Source organism: Xiphias gladius, chromosome 19 (genome assembly GCF_016859285.1).
Source record: "Xiphias gladius isolate SHS-SW01 ecotype Sanya breed wild chromosome 19, ASM1685928v1, whole genome shotgun sequence".
NCBI lineage: Eukaryota > Metazoa > Chordata > Actinopteri > Istiophoriformes > Xiphiidae > Xiphias > Xiphias gladius.
In genome coordinates this window covers 18,628,299-18,650,028 of record NC_053418.1, presented here as the reverse complement: position 1 = coordinate 18,650,028, position 21,730 = coordinate 18,628,299, and the positions used below count along the sequence as shown (strand labels likewise).

Below are 21,730 nucleotides of genomic sequence, written 5' to 3'. Positions count from 1 at the left end.
CTCATGGTGGGCGGTTGTCTGCCCCGACCGGCTGGGTTGAGAGAGAAAGATTGGGGGGGATGGGCACATAGCACAGGACATGTATAACATGAAGATGTATAACAATAATGACACTGATAATAAAACTAATAATTATAATAATTGGGTGAATAATAATACTAATAAAACTAAAAACAATAGAGAGAGGAGAGAGAGGAGAAAGCACAAAACTACGGGAAGGAGAAGAAGTCAAGTTAGTAACGAGCATTTATGCCATATGAATGTGTACAGATGGAGAAGAAGAGGAGGAGAGAGGAGCTTGGTGCATCATGGGAAGTTACCCGGCAGTCTAGGCCTGTAGCAGCATAACTAGGGGGTGGTTCAAGCCAAGCCTGAGTCATCCCTAACTGTAAGCTTTATCAAAAAAGAAGCTTTTAAGCCTGCTCTTAGTAGGGAGCCTGATAGCTGTGGATAACTATTGTGATTGTAACCTTAAGACCAGGTAGATATCTTGCCGACAAGGTACATAGTAGCGCTTTCAAAATCCGCCAAAAAGTGACGTGACGATGAATGATTATTCCTTCTAAAAAACATGGATTTAAACACTTCGAATATCTATTTTTCTGGCATTATGTCCATAAGTTGGGAAACCGATAGAATGAGAGACATAACTACTTGTATAGGTATATTTTTTTCAACATAAACATGTCTTTTAAAAGATCTACATACCTACAATTTATTGGGTAGAATATGAGTCGATGGCTGTTTGGGCGGAGTTCCGGACATCAGGCCATGCTCATTTGGGTGCATGTTTTCGGGATGTGCCCTCAATTTGCCAGTGCTGGAGTGGTAGGCTAACTGTAGCTTACATAGCTTGCATAAAACTTTACTGTATGCAAGCTTTTCCACAAATTTGCCTTCTACCGACCAAAGTCCAAAGTATTTGTTGTTGAATTATTTGCTCATTTGAGCATCACATACATTTAATTTTCAATCAGTTAAAGTTACATTGTGTGACTCCTGTCTGTCACGCAGTGCATTCAGTGCAGTGGCCCAGGCCCATGCAAGAACTTGCGAGGCAGACAGCCACGATAGTGCTGCCTTTTTCACAATTGAATGTTAATTTTCATGATTGAATGTCTGTTGTTTTTTTGTACAATTCAATTATATAGTCGAATTTAGAATATTTGTTGACATCCCAGTAGGTAGGTAGGTACTTTATTGATCCTGGTAGGAACCACAGAAGTAACACATGTACAGTACAACACAACATGTCAAAAGTAAGGTATAGAAACACGTAGGAATAGAACAAGATATGAGTGAGTGATTTGTAGTTAAAAATATGTGGTGAAACCTGCAATACGAAAAAATGGGTGACTGAGCCTCAAACTGTCTCACATCCTTTCACTGCGACGGAACGCTGCATGTTCAGTGAATGTGAGCCCTGAGTGACAGACAGTCGCTGAGTCACTCAAGCCTGCCCCTCTCCCTCCCTCTCATGTCTTGAAGCCTCAAAGTAGGAAGTTACATAATATTTCATTTAATGAAATAGATGTTGCGAAAATACATGCTCTACTTAATAAGGTAGGACTTTGTTATAGCAGCTTTCAGTTATAGATATTGCAAACATTATCTTTATCCAACCAAATTCTCAGCTCACTGGCTGATCCTTTGTGAACGACTGTAACAGTTCACTGGTTAGCGAGTTGAACGTTCAGCCGTGTTTCAGTTCATTGAGTGGGACTACTTATTTGGAGCTCTTGTCAAGAACTAAACGATTCAGTGAACTATTACTAATCTTTTTAACAAATCTTTTTAATGAACTGATTCTAACGATTCAGTACACTGAAAATAACTTTTTTTTGTTTTTTTGTTAAAGTGTCATACACCTAAGGGTGTAAGTGGGCTGGGCACCCTTAGGTGTGACCCACTCTCACTCACATGAGATGCTACTTACATTAGGCCCCCATCAGAGGCAAGAGAAGACAGAAAGGAAAGGAAGCCAATACATACATAGACTGCATACATGTGTCAAAAACATATCAGATATAACTATAAAAAATGAAACATGCAGAGCTTTCATACGTTGATGGTAGGCATTTCACAAAAACTGAGTTATGTCAAATGTCTCATATGTTAAATATGTACTGTAGTCTACATTCATTGGTCATGCCCAGCTGACATTTTCAGAAAAAGCTGAACTAAAAGCTCATGGTAAAAGGAGCAGTAGAATTTAATATGCATTTCATTCTCAACCTCATCCAAAGCACGCAGGTGACACTTTCTTTCCTCCTCTGGGAGTGGAGGCATCCAGTTTCCCCCGCCACAGGCAGGATGCCAGATCTTAACTAAGCACAAATAGACATTGAGTTCTGCTCAGTTTAAGGGGGACATATTGCTCGGGATGGTAAGTGCGTTTAATAATACAATATGCTCTCAGTTTCTGACTATGTACTGTAAACCCCATTTAGAGAGAAACCTGCATGTTGGATGGATAATTATTTTGAGCAATCCCAATAAAAGATGTGCTCAGTAAGTCTTTTGTCAGGTATGTTAATTAATCTAGTACACAGTCGCAGCATGTCATCCTTTTGCCTAATTTCACATGGCTTCAATCCTATATCACCACATACATACAGTTTTGGGACCATTTTATGCAAACTCAAAAAGCAACACATAGCTCTGTTTTGCACTTCATCACTCTTTGTTTGTCTACAACCCCAAATCCCTGCAGCACAATCCAAAACTGGACAGACACAAGATTCAAACAGTTGCATGTACATATTGTAACCAAGATTTTTACAAGGCTTAACCTTAATTAGAATGACTCCCAAAGTCCTACCAGCAGAATCTGACAGGATTCTTATTCTTTTTTCAAAAGTAAAATGATCATCTAAGGTAAGACCTAAATATTTTTAACTTTCCGAGTCTGAGAAGAGAACTGAGCCAGTACGAAACACAAACTTACATTAAGGTATCCCCTTTTCTCTATAAAATACGAGTTCTATCTTTTTTTTGTTTTTGTTTCCATTCACTACACCAGCGATGTACAATATTTTCTCTGAAGATCCTGTTCAGTCTGTCAGAAGGACTACATCAGATGCATAAAGAAAACTACCAACTTTTAGGAAATCTGATGCCAATCCGGTGGAAAATGGAAGAAGACAGATGGAGAGCCAGCTCCAAGAGGAGCTCAGACAAAAAGATGAACTCCTTCAAAGAGTCACCAGAAAAAGGCAGGCTTGTATTAGAACGTATATAGAGTTCCTGGCACTGCTCACTCAAAAGGAGAATTTGTTAAAGACGAGTGAAGAACAGTGGAAAACCAGGTGTGGTGCACTGGAGGCAACCCCTTCGACAGGAGCTGGCTCGGAGAGAGCAAAAAGAACAGGAGGAGAACACGATTCTGAAGGAACCGGAGGAGAACAAGATTCAAAACAACAAGAGAAGAACAAGATTCAGAAGGAAGAAAAGATGGATGAGAAGGTTGAGGAGGAGACAAAGAGGTGTAAAGGTAAACAAATGAATGAGAAGAAAGAGAAGAAAACGAAGAAAAGCGTTAGCAGAACAGCAGAACATCCCGCCCCATGAAACCCCCACCTCTTTCCTCTTTCTCCCCTCCTACCTTACCCTCTCCCCATTCCTACCCTTTATCCACCCTTACCCCTTTCTCCCCCACAACTTACCCACTTCCAAAAATAAACCCTTCACTCATCCACCCCCACCCATCCTACATATTACATAATGTAAACATGTCAACTGTTCAGTACAGTTGTGTTAAATTGAATTACAGCTGCCTGTGTTTGCCTTTCTGATTATAGATATAGATACTCATCACTATTGCAGTATTTGTTTTGGAGGAACAGATCAGATATTATAATCTCTTTCTATCTTTAAATATGTCACTTGTTTTAGACCTCAAGTAGACCACAGGCATTTTCTCTATGTATTTAGTTTGCTCCCATTGATAAAATCACCAAAGTGTTTTGAGGTGTCACATGCCAAAAAGATAAGATAGCCGTTGAGAAAGACGAATGCACGACATCTTCATCACTACGCGCATATCACGCAGCTGTTCTGATTAAATGCGTTGGTGCATGTAAACACCAGGCCGTATTAAATCCCACCCCATGTGAACAGTTCACCTGAAATCTGATTTAAATGATTTAAATCTGAATGAAAAAATGTCACATTTAGAGCCTAAGTGGTTGACACTAGTATGATATTCTTGTCACTTTTGTGTAATATGAACTTACCTACCCTGTAGGATAGACAGTGTGATCAAGGCTTTTAGTTTTTTAGTTTTTTTAGTTTTTTTTTAAGTTCACTTTAAGTAAAGTCTATACAGTATGCGACCTGTACTCTTGCACAGGTCTCTGCATTTTTTGACAAATATCTAATTTAGTAACCAAATCAATCTATTTGTCCGGTTGTGGGAAGAAACAGAGTTTATCTACTCTTTGCACCAGTATAAAAGCAGTATTAAACCACTCTGATAAACAGTATTTTTCTTCTTCGGAGTTGGCGTTTGATTGTAACTCTAAGTGCAGGACAAATAGCTTTGTCTGAAAACAGCCCTTGTATTGTGTTTAAACAGGTGATTATGTTTTGCATAGTGGAAAGGCCAGCCAGCAAAAACAAGCAAGGCCTCATCTACAATGGTTTAGATAGTGATGGATGCAAAGGTCTCATTAGTGGTTGTAGCAGTCACCATGACGACAGATCTGAATAACCTGCCCACCTGTCTCTCGTACATTTTGCCTGACTACCTGTCCACTTGGATAATGAGCAGTAAGGTGCAGAGCTCACCCGTCCTGTCCAGAGCCCATCAAAACAGCTCATTATAGAGAGGGGAGACATAAAGATATAGTGGACTATATTCAGTATCAGCAATTATGTCTTCATAACAATCAGTGTTGTAACATGTTGGTTCGTCACTATTTGAAATATTAATATATACAGCAGTAGATACTAAATCTTTACATGTAGTACTGTCAGGAACTTCACATGTTGTTGCTGTCATATAGGTGAAGAATAGATTGCAGAAGGCAGATATGGGATTGGTGGGATTTTCCATTTATCTATTAGTCTAGGCTCCCTTGTCAGGTATGTAGACTGGAATAGAGCTGGATTGTCAAATAACAGTAGTTTTCTGGGAGAAGCAATTTATTTCTGCTACCTATTGATTCAGTTAAAGCCCTGGCATGAATTATAAATGATAAAAATGGTTTCCAGTTTTGTCAGCGATACATTTCAAAGCAACATCTTTTTAAAAATATCTCTGCTCTATGGAATTACAGAAATTTCAAATATTCATATTCAGTGAACCTGGAAGTGACCTAAAAATAACTGTCCTGAAAGTAACATCTCAATGTGCAGACAGATATACTAATCAATTCATTTTTTTCCTAAACTAGTGTGGCATCAAACTAAGCTAAACAAGCATTACTTATGCAGTAACCTGAAGCTTTACAAATCACTAAAACATTCACCATAAAACAATTGTTTCTCTGACTAACTATGTAAAATAATTTGATAACAACCTACTCCTTTGCTGAGGTCAAAGAAAATAATTTTTTTTTATCACATTGTAGTGGAATATTGTAAAGGCTGATGTCTGATTTCAGTTAAATTCTAATATCAGTCTGAAGTTTGTTGAGGTGCTGAAATTTGCATCCAAACACACAGACAGAATGGATAATGTTAAGGAAGGTTTGTGGAGTTTTACAAGAGGCTAACAGAAGCACACAGTTTTTTTCTTACGCTGCAGCTCTGATCCATGCATCAAAGGGATGTATGCACCCAGAGACAAGGTTGACCAGCCAGGCAAAAAGGAAGGAGGGACAGGGACATTTGATTCCACATTAGCATATTGTTTTCCCTTGATGTCCCTTTGGTGAAGTTCCAAGTGATGAGGGGAGCCTTTTTGTGTTTGAGCAAGGGAACAAGGGCAAGGGATCAATTAAAGTTGAAATGGAGCAGACCTCATACCCAATTCAAGGATGTGTTGCCAAAACAAAATTTTCTCAGTTTGAGCAGATGAAAGCGTGGAACCCTTGAAAAAGTGAATACAAATAATCTGCTTTAAAAAGACAGACAGTGGAGATTCAGTAATTGCAGCAAAATATTGGAATGAGAAATTAAATTGTGCCAAACCATTCTTTGGGCTGTTTAACTTTCCAGGGAAGTGCTCCTCACTTTCTTTACGATAATTAATTATGGCTGATGTTTCTTTTTCTATTTCTAATTGCAATAATAACAAAAAAAAGTTATTTTTTTACTACAATCTGCCCATAATGCAGTGTTATGAATGAACAAGACTCATGAATGAACTTATACTCACAGAATTTGATGTCTTTACAAAAAGCTTCCAAAGGCTCAGTGTTGTCCCTATGTTAAATCAATAAGTGCTTGAGCGTTAGCACTAGCAAGAACAAGTTTACATCTGCAAAGCTCACCGTCAAGCACTGTATGCTATTGTAATGACACAATGATGACACCATATAGTAAATGTTTCCCAATATGATTTAATCAAATTTGACTAAACATCATTATATATTTTGCTCATAAATGGTATCAAACCTAAAGCACTCCAACTAATTAAACTGCATATGAAATATAAGCCTCTCTCTATTGGCCAAAGAAAAGCCTTGGCTCCCGTTGTCGTGAGCAGTCATATTCCTCCACAAGCATTTTGACCTCTTGCACCCTCTTGAATTCATGCATTTCTGCTGACCCTGCAGGTGCTGTCAGTTAAAGTCTGAGAGGGTGCGGTGCTTAGGGCAGAGGGTGGACATTGAATGTGGCCCACGGACACAGTGCAGCCATTGACATGACATGCTGGCAAAACCAGTGTATCATTATATGAATACCTATGTGTCACCCTGTGATGATATGATACTATATTTCATCCTTCTGGAAGGCAGACATTCGAAGCAGTGAATAATAATTAGGAGCAGGAGTGATAGTCACACAGTAATTTATTTTCCTTTTCATGTTTTTTGTTCCAGCCCAGTAAATTCTACCTGTCAAAAAACCACGCTTTGAATTTCATCGTATCCTATATGGGTAAGACCCTGTTGGGTCCCCAGGGCCCTGACCCTGTGTTAGCTGTCACATATGATGAGCTGCCAATGGGAAGCTCTGCAGCTTTGTAGATGGCCTCAGATGAAACGTACTGCCCTCTGTCTCTACCCCTAGTTCCCTGTGGGTGAGGTACCACAAGGTGAAGCTTGTCGTCCAAGATGTGGCACGACTTCGTCCCTTCCGATCTTGCAATACAATACATTTGTGTTTGTGTGTCAGAGGATATACAGGATACATATACCTGAACATTTTATGTCTTTCACTGTGAGAGAAATCAGCATGTGAAATCAGTGCTGCTGGCAAACCAAGACCATGGTGGAACCTTTAGAGCTTTACATAGAGAAATCTGGTCATAGTGGAGGTTGATATTCCGTGCTGTCTGTCAATGTGTGTGTTTAGGGCCTCCCCAGGTGCTACAGTATTTCTCACCAAGCATCAGCTAAATCTTTACATAAAACTGAAATGTTATTATCCACTTTAATGGTGGAGGTAATGCCCAGCAATTACGTCATTAGGTCACTGGAAGTCAACAGCTGTAATGAAAATTATGCAGCATTGTGTTTCTATATTCCACTTCTGTCACAGTAGCTTTTTGAATTCAGTTTACAAAACGAAAGAGTTTTTAAAAGAGTATATAATGATGTGATGTGAAATGAGCTATATAATGATCAACAAATGATACAAGGATCAACAATCAATCTCTGACACTACAGACTGATAAAGACACATTTGTCACTGTTAAATAAGAACCTTTTTTCTGGATGGTGTGTGTGCATGTGTGCATATTTGTATGTTTTGTATGTCTGCTATGTACATGTATTACTATGAATTAAAACATTTTTCTCTCAAGTCTGGTGTATGTTCTTTGACATTAGACTTGGCAGAAGTCTGCGCTCTACTGAGTCCATTTCTAGTTATTTTTTTAACATATATATCAAAGTGCTTCTAAAGTGTGTGGTTGAATGGTCCCTCAGGCTCTGAAACTCTGAGGAGTGGACTCCTTATGCCCATTTCTTCCACCAGAACTATCCCTGCTGCTCTACACTTCTTGGTTTGTATGTAATGAAGGATAACTATACAAATGCACAAGGTATAAGTTGTAATACACAGAGTTCACTGGAATACATTTTAGGCATAGTTTAGTTTTATTTGAATGCTGAATGTTAAATTGTTACTATTGTTCCTATTGTATCATCAATATTCAGCTACTATCAAAACGATGGAAATTAGCATTTGCCTGAGCTCCAACTAATTTTTTAATCTGCTGAGACAGACTTTTTGTTGTGTCCTTATTAATAATAATTGTTTGTTGAAAGAATACCTTTTTTTTTTAGCCAATTATGCCATTGTGTTGTAAATGTACAACATCTCTGTCACAAACTTATTAGTTTTTGAGATGTAGTACAGATCAAATATAGATTCTAATTACGAGTGCTAATGCAAGTTTTGGAGCTAAATATGGGATCCGTTTGCAGCAGATGATCATAAAAACACTGGTTAATTTCAGCCCACATTACTAACACTACAATATCTTGTTTTTATATATATCTGAGGTAACTGAGGTAATTTTGCTGTTAAAACTGAACCATAATTTTCATTATAGAGCATTTGTGCACAGGTGGTAGACACTGCAAAATGCTCTGACATTAATCAAATGTACTGCATGTTGTGAGTGCATCCTGTCATTAGGTCCTTATCACAAGCTGCTTACTGTCTCCCCTCCTCTGGGTAATATTCTCATCATCCTCTTTTACCTGTTGGCTGTTATTTCTCAGCGGTTCCTCTCATGATCTGTTTGATTTCTCTCTTTGCATATTTTCTTGTTCTCTATTTTTACTTTCCTGTTGCCAACCCAGTTATCCCTGGTTTTGTTGTCTAGCCACATAAACTGTTCTGTTTACAAAATTCATTCAGCTGTGTAAATATGAGGCATAGAATGGGGCTACCAGATTTTGGATTCTCACATCTGTGGTGAACTAGCAGATGAATCAAACAGATGAAAGACTGGCTAACACTACTGTAGGTGTATAAGTGTCCTAAATAGGCTACTGTGTCTGGGCCATTTATACTGGGAAAATTTAGACACAATTTTCCCACAACTGATGGTTGTGGTTCAATCTCCGCATCATATATTTCTGCAGACTTCAAATGTTATGCAATTTCCGAATCGTTAAGTTAAGTCTAAAATATAATTTGTCTATAAGTAGCGCAACCAGTACTAGTTAGGTGCAGCAATAGCCCGATTCCTAGACCTTACACGTCTCCTCTAGATACTACTGTAATTTCATCCCTCTGAGACTAAGTAATGACTAGCTAGATGGTTGTATTCTCTGTTATTTGCATGTTATGGCACATTTTGTGTTCAATATACAGTACGTGTGTGCTGTGTGTGTGTCTGTGTTTTTGGGCGCGTGTATGCATATGTAAAGGACTAATATTAGTGTTGGGGTTTACAGTGATTAGTTCTCAGTTCTCAAAGTACAGCTAAGACCAGTGAGTCTACAGCGAGCCTAATTATCTCGTCTGCCAAACAACAGTTTCTTAAGATGTGAAAACAATGAGAGAGGCAGAGCTTGACACAACTCTCAGCATGTTGTCTCTTATTTTATTTCAAGTCCCCTTCATTGCTTTCTCACCTCCCATGTTGTTCTCCCACATGCTGTGCAGTTGTCTGATTTATTTTTGCTCAGCTGTATCACGCCAGAGATCTTACTGTTACGGTATCTCAAACTTTGCATTTAGATCTTTACTGTTGTTGCACATTAGTAAAGGTTTATTAGGGGTAAATGTCAGTGGAAGACAGAAAAGTAAACTCTTCTTAAAATAAAAAAGCAAGAGGCAGAGGCATACAAATTTGTGATCTTGGGTAATTGTAATCAGGCAGGCTCTTAACCCATCTGTCAGCATCCCAAGATGGAGTTTCTTCTTTTTGCAGCCTTACCCAATACGTCGTCTTGAGCAGATTGCATTCTGGGTAATGGGAAACTCCAGAGCTGCAGCCATCGTTCAGTCCTGACACTACACATAGGCCAGGAGCTCACACACATTTACACACTCAATTCGCAACCACACACAATGCCTACAATCTGAGCTACAGGCTTTTGCAGGTTTGTAGCTCGAGCATGACTGAGGGTTTTATGGGCAGCTTTACTACATTTTTCTCCTGTCCCGCTCTCACATCTCATAACAAGCATCAGTGAGCCTGTCAGATATGGTTCTTAATAACAGAGCTTTTGACAGGCAATGTGTTGGCCAACTCTGAATAGGTCCTCCTGCACTGTGTATCAGTGATGCAGTGAGTCCCAAGAAGAAGCAAAAGTGAAGAATAACCACTGGATTTTAAGGTTAATACTGAGGTTAATATGGTGCCATTTTAACCTTACAGTGAAATATAGTCCTTTTTTTTAAGTGATAGTTGGAGAAAATATTTTTCAACCTGCATTCCTAGGGTGAGACGAAATCTGTAAAATCTTTTGATGTCTGAGTGTGGACTAAAGATTTATGCTGAATTTGTAGATTAGCCTGACTTTGTCCACTTATTTAATGTCTACGGGATCATAAGCAGGTCCTTTCAAAAGAAGATAATTAACAATTTCCAATGCTAATAGTTGAATAGTTGTTATCCTAGATTTAACTATTTTTAATCACAAAATTGTAACAATTCAATATATTCATATATTCATTAAAACATCCTTTTTTAAGGGCAGACTTGACACTACAGGATTAGCACAGGTGCAACTAATGAATCATTCCAGTGATCCTGGACCTGGAACATCTATACGTAATATAGTCGTTTGTAATATTATTTATGTCAAAATGTCTGCCGTGAAATAGGTCTATTATTTGGAACTACTGCTTTCACCACCAAGGCTACATGCATAAAGAGTAGGCGTATCCAATGTTTAATACAAGGTTTCTCCCAGCACACTGACCAGTAGAAGTGAGAGCTCCACTCTAGTGATGTTTTTTTTTTTTAAACTGTTGCAGAGGTGGTATTTTTCTCAGGAAAAAATATAATACTGTATACTGGGAGAACGCCTGTTATTTAATTTCTTTTGTTATTGTACAGTATAAATACATGTATAAATGTTGTTTGACCAGTCATCCATATTTGAAAAAGTTTAAACTTGTGTTTCACTACATATGGGCTTTGTGTTTTTGGCAAGTCATCTATCATAACATAATTTCACACTTTGACACAAACATTAGCTCAGAAATGCACTACAGCAGTGTATGACTGAGCACAGGTCCGGTATGTGTAAAACAGAAGACGAATTGGTGTAGTGCAGTGTGTGACAAAGTAAGATCCTGGTATGTGATACGCGTTTCGCGACAGTGACTGACAGTGTTGTTAACCTACTGGGAAAGATCTGTCACTCTAGCTGTAATATATGAAATTATTTCCAACCAGTGCGTAAACAACTGCTTGTATCGCTGTGCATTCATGTGCTGCAGTATATGCATTGTGTAGTGTCTCATCTTACATTACTGTGCTGAAACTGAATCTTCAGGCACATACTGTATATTCTATTATTTTCTGTGGAAGTCAGTTTTCCCTCATTGAATAAACTTCATTTTGTTATATTTGAAAACTAAACAGCTGGGTTGTTTGATAAACCGAAACAGCAGCGATTTCATACCGGCATTAAGTATTATTAATGGTTTTCTAATACATCCATATTCATTGTATTTTGGTGCTCAAAATGTTTTCAGCAAGTGTCAGATCACCATGTTTTGACTTTATAGCTCAAAATTAAATGTACGTATTTCACCAATAAGAAATTATGGTTTTGTTTTTATGTAATGTGTAGTTGGATGCAGTTTGTGTAGAGCTGCCCCTGTTATTTTCTTTTCAGAGCATTTCCATGCCTTTGATCTGTGTAGTGAGAAAGATTGACATGTCTGTTTTTGTATTTTTGACTTTTAGAGTAATTTTAAAGGAACAAGCATACCACTTAGGGTATGTGTTACTACAGTAGTCTGCTGTAATATCCAAAACAGTGAGATAATAATTTTTCATGGAGTATGATACTTATTTTTAGACCATGATATCACACTGCCCTCTTTAGAAATGTAATTACCTACTGATATATTATCAGTTAATAATTCAGGACCGTTTCTCTGCCCTGTGCTGACACAGAAAGCTATTGATCATGAATGTGTAATGAATATCTGCAGATTTATGGTGAAAATGGGGAAGAAGAATAATTTACATATCATGATGAAGCCATATGAAAGAAAAGAGCTTTTTATTTTAGAAATTTGCAGCTAATTACAACCCTGTATCACCATTATCGTCTTTCACCCTTGCAGTCAGTAACAGGCAACTTTCATTATCTTATTATAAAGAATTGAACAAGGAAGTGTGTCAAGTGGTGTAGACTGTTTTTAATAAGTCTGAACATGACCTTAACCTTATATTATGCCATTTAACTGCAGAGTGCAACTGCACTCCTTTGTTTTGCCTTTTTTTATCCAAGGTCAGGGCCTTATGTTTGACATTACTAACATGAGTTCTGTCTGTCTTAATGCCCAGCTGCCTCTCAGAACAAATAACTAGACAAGTGTCTGGCCTCAATGTGTGTGTTTGTTTGTGTCACTGAATGTGCTAATGACATTGTACCTCTATTTGCTTGCGCTTATGTGCGCTTATATGTGTGTATTAGGGAGATACAGTAGTGACTTAGTAATAAAAAATGAGAGAGCGCTGTAGTGGTGCTGCCAATGGTATGACTACCACTCTGTTTGTGAATGTATCTCAGTGCAATCAATGCCTCACACATTGATTGCACATATACAGGCACCAAGTTCTTGATCTCCCTTTATGAATCCCTCCTATGTTGTAAAATAAATACATCCACAGTTATTGTTCAGGGGTTTGTCTGGAGCACAGGGAGGCATTCTTGCATGCCCGTGGCCTGTTGCTTAATCCCAGCGCTGCACTGGCATTTAAAAGAAAGCATTGGACTCTGATGAACCTTTCTGAACTATAAGCACACCCCTATAATGACCGTTATATCCCAGCTTCAACAGCGGGAACTAATAGTTTTGAAGTCTTCTCAATCCTAAATGGACTTGTTGTTGACTTTGAATTATTTACAAACCTTCCGAAAGATCACTCAATAAAAGCCCAGAAGTCTTTGAGAAGTTAATGTAGGCCTTAAATGAGTGAATTTTACAACTCCTGTCCTCTCCCCTGTGTCCTGGATCTGTGACTATCTGTCGGATAGACCGCAGTTTGTTTGGTTGGGGGAGCTCGCTGTCTGATGTGGTGGTAAAAGCTGTTTTTAAAGTATACATTGTATATTTTTTTACTCAATATCTGCGCTGCAGGTCTGCAGCTCTGCAGTTGTGGTTTTAATTTCTAATTCTATTGTTGTCCCTGGTCGGTTATAACATGAGAATTTCCATCACAGGATCAATAAAGTATATCTATCTGTCTAAATAATATTACAATATCTCACTAATGAAGATAAACAAAAACTGTTAAAAAAAATTTTAAGAATAGAATTCAACATACATTGAATACTATACAACATGCTATGCTATGAACATATTAATGTTGTTGTATTTACCCTTAATGTGTAGTGGCGGTGGTTGGAGACACTGCATTCTGCATTGTAATTAAGAAACATTTGTCAATTGCTGGTCATTTAACAATGTCAAGTGGTGTCTAATTTAATCACTTATGTAATAATGTAGTGACACTCCTGTTACCTGGTCTGTCAGTTGCATATTCCCTGCATACCAAAAAACAACACACTCAAACAGCTTATGATATTAACACTAGATGGTCCATCATTTTGTGCAATGATGCTGATTTGGCATGTCCTATTTTCATTTTACCCTGAGGCAACTCGTGCTTCCTGATGCGTGAGCAGGCTGCCGGATGATACGGTGAGAATATGTCAATGCCATAACTTTCTCTAAATACCTACGGCAGGAGAGAAATCAACTGGAAGTTAGTGTGATGAGGCTTAATAATGTTATTTAAGAGAGAGCTGAAGGGGACTGAAAGAAAAGAAAAGGAAAATGGTGAGATGGGTAAAGAAAGGAGGTTGTTGTATGAAGGAGAAAAAGATAGAAAAGTAGCGAGAGCAGCAAAAGAAGCTGAATCCTCAAACCAAATTTGGCAAATAAAAGGCACACTCAGATTTATGCAAAAACATAAATAAAAATAAAAGCTACTGCAGATCAAAGACAAACACTTAGAAAATAAGTCAATATGTGGAGTAGGGATGACTTTTACTCATGCATATCCCTTTATAAGCATATGGTATGTATGGATACACACTGCCTCCCATTGGTAAAGGCTGGTACTGTATGTTATGAATTGGACATACGTGTCTGCACATTTTAGCACATGCTTCAGCAAAATACGATTATGCATATTGCTACATTTGCAGTCTGGGTTTCCACAGGTGGTCCTGTTTGTGTTTGAACCTGTTGTTCCAAACAATCTGGAAAGGATGAACTCATAAAGGAAACACTTTTCGTTGTTCACAAATATAAAAGAAAATCCCAGGAATTAGTATCAACATTTAACAGTGTGATGTGTCTTACTGTGTCTCAATATGTATTAGCAGGCTACTTTTTTTGATAATATTTTTTATTGCTGAAACCTTCTGCTGTTAGCTCTCCTTTCTCCTTTACCTGCACTGATGTGTCTTGGATCTGCAAGGTTGCTAAGTTTTTGGGTGTGTAATTGTAAATGTTGACATTACTTTTTAACCTTTTGTTTATCAAGTCAAGTCATTGTGCACAATCACACAAGGTGTCTCGACAAACATTACACATGTATTAGCAGTCCAAATGTACAGGCACACATACATGCCTTACATGTGAATATACACATACTGTAACGTGCACAAGAACCTGAGAGCAGTCATCGTGAAGTTGTGCCATTGCATGAGGTGAAAATGAGAAACAGTACTACAATGGAAGGAAGTGAGAAAGCAAGAGAGAGAGAAGGTGTTAGTATTGATTATTTTATCGTTACGAAGCAAGTCTTGACGTTATGTCGACTGTGAAAATGTACGATGAGACTTTAGCGGCAGAGTTCACTCTTGCTTGTTTCAACAGTTATAGATTTACCGTCTAAAGTTACCCCACTGTTAATTGGATTTACATTTTAGTGAAACCAAGCATTAGAGGCCCTTTTTGGAATATTTGACCATATAAATTTGGGGTATTTGCGTGAACTATAATTGAATAGTAGGAGTTATAGTAGAGGATTGGCAATTTGTGTCTCTTAATCACTCACAATTTAAAATGTTTGTTTGCTCAGATGCAAACAAATTTTTGTTAGTGTTAACCCTTGCTTTAAATGACCATTCAAAAGGTGATTGAAGGTTTTATTAGTGGGGGCACAGTGAGCGGTATTTTTATGGCCGCTGCCCATTAGGTGTTCAGAAGAGATAAATGCATGGTGGATTATGTTTTCACCTACCTGTCAGGAAGACAGAGAACAGCTATCAACAACAAGCCTATCCGGGGCTTTTAGTTCTGCTTATGTGCCATCCCCGGAGCAAATTTACCTTCTGAGTGTGCCACTAGGTCCTCTCGTAAACACATTTATTTCTACTCTCAGGTAGTATTACAGTATTTAGTGGCTGGTTTCAGTGGCATCATGAAGGATGAATAGATCAACACCTCTATATATAGCTAACCTGGTATGTGACGTATTAACTTAGCCCCTGGTGTTTAGATAAATTTCATGTTAGTAGTTGAACTCTGAACCATGAGAGTCGACCAGTTTTACCATCTTTCAGCCTGGTCTCAGCAGTACTGCCTCTGGACCCTATCCCCTCTTTCCTTAAAAGTGAGCTTGTGTAAGTGACATGTTTAGTTGAATTTTATTGGAGTTCAAATGTTTGTTTCCTGTCCAGTGTATTCAGAAAATCTTAAATGTTGTAAAATTGCAGGCATTTACTTTTAAATTCCTAGATAAATCTTCTAAAACTCACTTACAACCTTTTCAAAGATTCTTTTGTGAATTTGATTTTAGCCCACAAGTATCAGCACTTGTGCCACTCAACAGTGTAAAAAAACAAAAAAATTGCCTTTTACTTCCCATGGCTGCACTCACTACCTGCCGTACTTACTTACCTTTGCCAGTTGATCAGTGTGTGAGACATTGCCTACTTATACCCATTATCCCCTTACCCAGCGCTTCCATTTCAAAGCCTTCCTGCTTACACAGCGGACAAACATCTAGGGTTCACCAATCCATCAAACCCACCTTCTTGAACCATAATACTATATACTACTATATAGTATATAGTATTATATACTATGTTTGAGTAAAGAAGCTTATTTTTCTTATAATACCAATTGCTTTTTGAACTATCAACCCACCATCCCTTATATGGCACATACATTCACTTTCTTTCTTTATGGTCTTTTAAAAAATATGATATAAATGTAATATATGGTATTTGATTTCCAAGAGAGCACCTTTGCGATCACTCTTCTGTGCTGTACTGTACCCACGCTAACTCATAGTCAGCCACCACCCACTTACAGCACCAGCCTTTTTGATTTCATACTTTTCAGCCTGTGTGTGTTAATGGCACCATAGAGCTGGCCCTGTGGGATGCAGAAACTCTGAGCCAGTGAGGTGTGTCCGGGGAATATCGACCTGGTGGGACACAGAAAGAGAGCGAGACAGAGAGTTGCCGCAGTTGTAGAGATTGGTGGCTTTTTCCTCCATGATGCAGTAGGGAACCATTTCCCTTGTCCTCATGTAGTTTGTAAAGTATGATCTCATGTCTATTTCTCTAAAAGAAAATAGATTCCTTTTTATTGATTTCATGCTTGTATTACACAATTCTGCATTGTCTTATGTATTTGCTGTCTGTTACGCTACAACGTGAAGCCATCCCAGACATTTCTAGTGGTATCTCTTTTCTCCTCCTTTTTTCTTATCCTTTCATCCGTGTCCCCTTGCCGCAGCTGTCCTGCAGTGATATGTCAAGGGCGACAGTGTGTATAGTGAGTGTGTGTGAGTATGTGTGTTTCTAGTAGCCCTGCTGGTGTGCATGAAGGTGCCTGTGGTTGTTTAAATGTGAAAAAATGGACAATTTTTTCCCAGCAGGCTGGTGTTTGTGCATATTTGCTGTTCTCACACCAAAGCCTCCTGGCAGCTGAGAATCACGTCAGCAGTTTTTACTTTGGCAAAGCAGATTTTATGCTTTTGTGTTTAATGTTGTTAATACTATGCAATTGAATACTATATCAAATTTCTTGTAATGACAAAATAAGCCCTGTCATTTTTGCCATTGGTCTCTTTACTGGCTCCGATAAGCATCAGTAAAGTTATTATGTGAAAATCAGATATTTGCTGTTCTTCTCTCTCTATTGACATAGGAAGACTCTATCTTGGACTGATGAGATGTGCAAATACTGAGAGAGAATCCTCGCTCTCAGTCTTATGTTGGATGTGTTGTAGATGTGTCTTCAACACGTCTGTCCTCATGGCTGCCAAATAGAAAACAGGGCAGAGTACTATACTAGGTTAAAAATATATCTCAGGGCTATGGTTGCTTGTGATCTTCAATGCTTGCCAAGATACTGCATGTACTGTATAGTCTGTATATTAACCTAAATTGGTGTTTTATTCAAGAGATACTGGCAGAAAGGATAAACCATAGGCCACTGTATATGTGCGGTGTGCGAGAGCGCGAATTGTTTGATAATAGGATTACCTTCCCTCTCCTGTGATTTGCATGGTAATCACCTTGGTCACAGTGAATGATAACATGACACTGATTTGAGACACGTACTCTACAAACAAACAGATCAGTTCAGGGTACTGTTTCACTGGAAGTTGCTGCACATCACCCTCAGAGTTAGACATATAAACACTTGAAGGAATGATGGTTAGGAGGATGAGATGAAAGGCCCTGGGAGGGAGGGATGAGCGAAAAAAAGAGATAGCATGAAATTGTACCTGTAGTTTTTGAAACTTGTATTTTGCCTTGAACAATTGTCATATCATTACCTGAGGGTTCACATACATGTTGTGGAGTTAAACAGCCAGCCGTATACAGCAAATGTGAGAATAGCATATACAACTTGCTTGCAAGTTGTTTTCATTGTAAATAGCGTTATATACTGTCTGTAACATTTTATTGATATAACATTTTGCAGATTTTTATCAAGTGCCTTAACTTTGTGTTTGTGTGTATTTTTGTGCTCAGGGTGTCCAAGTGAATTGTGTTTTCAGAGAAAATATGCTTTATCTTCATGTTACTTGCATTTACATTAGGTTAATAGTATTTTGAATAATAGTGTATGCTACAAGTTTACATTATTAAGTTTTCTGGCAGCCTAAAAGTTGCAAAATGTTCAAATTCTATAACACTGAAAGGTTGGCTGAACCTCTATTACTGTATATCTATTACTGTATAAGTTAGTGTCTCACCCACTATTATCACATATTGTATCTATAGCTGTCTCTTCTGAAACATTGTGGTCTCTATGTGCTACACTGTGAAAAGAGAAACCGTAAACTTATGAACTTTGGGGTTTGACTGAAGAAAATCTACTTACTGAAATGTATGTGCTGGACTAAGTTTCATTGATACAATTTTTTAATTTAATTGAACTGACCCTGTTCTTTTGCTTTTATGGTATGTTTCTCTCTGGGCTCTTTTCTTTGCCTGTCAAACCAGTTGACTTTATTCTGAAGTTTATGGACCTTGGGGAATAGGATGTTGGAATAAGGCAGAAATGGAATGGACAGGAGGATCAATGACCATTTATCATGGTACTAAAATGTAGATTTAGAACTACATATCTTCTTTTTTTTCCCCCTTGATCATTATGATAAATGGTGAATACATAGAGATAATAAGTTGTTTATTAAAATATATTAAATAAGAAAGACAAGTTTTACGGTATTTATTGATTCCACCAAAATCATGTGTGGCGACGCATAAAACAAATGTAAATCAATGCCACCACCTAGTGGTCAAATAGAGGCACTGTACGGGACATGTACATTCAAGCCCCAGATTCAACATTAAATATGCCTAATCATATGACCCAAAATAGAACATGAGTTACATGACATGCCCTATGCCAGTACTACAGAGTCTATTATAAAATAAGTGCCTAGTACAAAATATATGTATAATTGTGCAAAAATATGATTTGTGTACTTGGAAATGAAATCATTCAGCATCTCAAATATATATAGTATTTTTTTTTTTCATATCCTGTTTTTTATCATTACTCAATTATCAACAGGCAACATTAATTTGAATTTTTCTGAGTCAAATGTCAGCAACTGTTCTATCACAATCCTACTTGTATATAACACCATTTGACCAGCGATACAAGCTGAAGAATGTGACCTGCACTTTTAATTTGACCCTAACACTTTTTCTTATAGATAGTTAGATAGGTAGCATATACCATAATTTTTGCCGTGTTCTTCTTAATCCTAGTATTTACCAGTATTTCTCTGTGTTCGCTCTCTTTCCCCGTAGGGACCAGTGACCCATATGTGAAGTTTAAGATTGCAGGGAAGGAGGTGTTCAGAAGTAAGACCATCCATAAGAACCTCAACCCGGTGTGGGATGAGAGAGTAAGCCTACATGTGGAAACCCTGAGGGACCCACTTTATGTAAAGGTACAGCAGATAAGTGCTGAGCTTCAATTGTCATCCTGCTGTGATATAAATTGCTGTTTTATTTTGGATGATTGTTAACTCTCAATTGACATCAACTCTCTATGCAAGCTACCTTTTATGCCAGTTATGACTAGTCGGGGTTTAAATAAAATTAAGGGACAGACAACATATGCAGTGTGGTGTTGAGGTTATATTGTTGACAGTTTCTGTACTGTATATTGTCTCTTTGTAGGTTTTTGACTATGACTTTGGACTTCAGGATGATTTCATGGGCTCAGCGTACCTCTACCTGGAGTCTCTGGAACATCAGAAGTCTGTGTCTCTTTGGCCATCTCTTTTTTTTATTACTTCTTTTCTTTCCTGTAACACCTTCCACATCCTCAATCTCCTGCCCAACAATTAACCAAACTATCTCTGTTCTCTTTCTCACCACTGATTGTATTTGACATACTGTATTGGTCTGCATTAACCCAGTAATGAGTATGTTCAGAGAAGCTGATGTAAGAAGAGACAACAAATGGTGAGGTTAAGGGGTAGGGATTCCCTTCACGTAACACCTTCTTTTTTGACAACCCCCCTCTCTAAGCATCTATTCTTGCTTTTGATGCAGTCATTTTAATCAACTATAGGCTGTGGTCTACATCTAGTGGCAGTCTTCGGTAACTTGCCTCAAACCTCATGAGGCGTACCAGGGCTATATTCCATTCTGATTGTACAGAGACGTATGTAGAGGCATTTAATTACCACAATTTCATCATTTTTTTTCTGTTAAGCAGAAATACAGCCATCCGATAAGCCCTACACACACCCTGCGTGTTTTTAATTACCCTGGCCGATTACACTTCTTTTCAGGGGGAAGTTTGGTGGAGCCATGCTAGGAATAGGCCGTTTTCACTGCACACATTTGGGCATGTCGTGGCAGGAAAAGCGCAGGCGTAATTGATAACATTAGCAATGGCTCCGGTCTACTCAAGTGACTCAGTAAGCCATGAATGTGACAGTCAGCCAGTATGCCTACAGAACCTTTTGGCAGCAAACATTTTTACACTTCATAGCAGGAACAGCACAGGTCTAATTGATAACATTTCAAAAAAAGTGTTCCAGGGCCCTGGTATTTTGCATGCTGGCTTGCTGTCATGGATCACTAGGACACTTGACGGAACTGAGACAACATCGTTAACAACATCTGTCTCACCTGTGCTTTTCCTTCTATGACAAATCAAGATGTCTACCATGAATAATGTTGATACCATCATTCATTTTATTCTTTACACATGTGCTTTTCCTAGTGTGATACGTGAAAATGTCTCTGTTTAAAGGCCTATTATGTAATGTTCTAAGCGTCGACTCAAGTTAACAGATGGATGTAGCATGGGCGTGTAGAGGCTTTAACATTAACATGAGAACAGTCAGTGCGTTCACTGAAGGCATTTTCATTTTATCAGAACTGTGTTGAATGATTAGGTTTCAATCACATTTCCACTGAAAGACATTACTCTGTTGGTTTCCAATGATCTGTCGTTTCACAAAATTAAGATCATCACTGCTCATCAGAACTAGGTTAGCCTCACATTGTCAGAACGGTCTCCATATTACAACAGCACCATTAGGCTCATAATAATTTTTGCTGTTGCTTAGTGTTAGAGAGAGATAGAAGGTTACAAAATCTTGTGTTTTGGGTTTTGATGGAGTCGCCCACTTGGTTTACATTTGGATTAGGGACTATGACTTCAAACTGAAAGAGTCAAGAGCAAGTCTATACCACAATAGAGACACTCTTGTAATTGTAAATAGTGCTTACCTGCCATGTTCTCCCCTTACTAATTACCTTCCGTATGCATAATTCAAGATTGTTATCAAGGTAGGCCGCTTGTTGTCATTGTAACTCACTGAAAACAGCAAGATTAAAGTATTTCGACTTTATGTTAAGATGAATGGGGTGTGTGCGTAATGCATGCATTCATTTATATACACATTAGTGAAATCCCTACACTGTATGCATATTAAGGTACAGTATTCATGTAGCAA

At 38.1% G+C, this 21,730-nt stretch overlaps 1 protein-coding gene across 4 annotated transcripts in view; it reads left to right on the top strand.

Annotated features, from left to right (window-relative positions):
- The window catches only part of LOC120805311 (multiple C2 and transmembrane domain-containing protein 1-like), a 138,943-nt gene that overhangs the window by 50,269 nt on the left and 66,944 nt on the right, over nucleotides 1–21,730 (top strand). For all 4 annotated transcript variants that reach the window (XM_040155447.1, XM_040155446.1, XM_040155449.1 and 1 more), the window contains 2 exons: nucleotides 19,560–19,702; nucleotides 19,935–20,014. In XM_040155447.1, coding sequence (XP_040011381.1) covers nucleotides 19,560–19,702; nucleotides 19,935–20,014 — 223 coding nt within the window. The remainder of the gene's footprint in view (nucleotides 1–19,559; nucleotides 19,703–19,934; nucleotides 20,015–21,730) is intronic.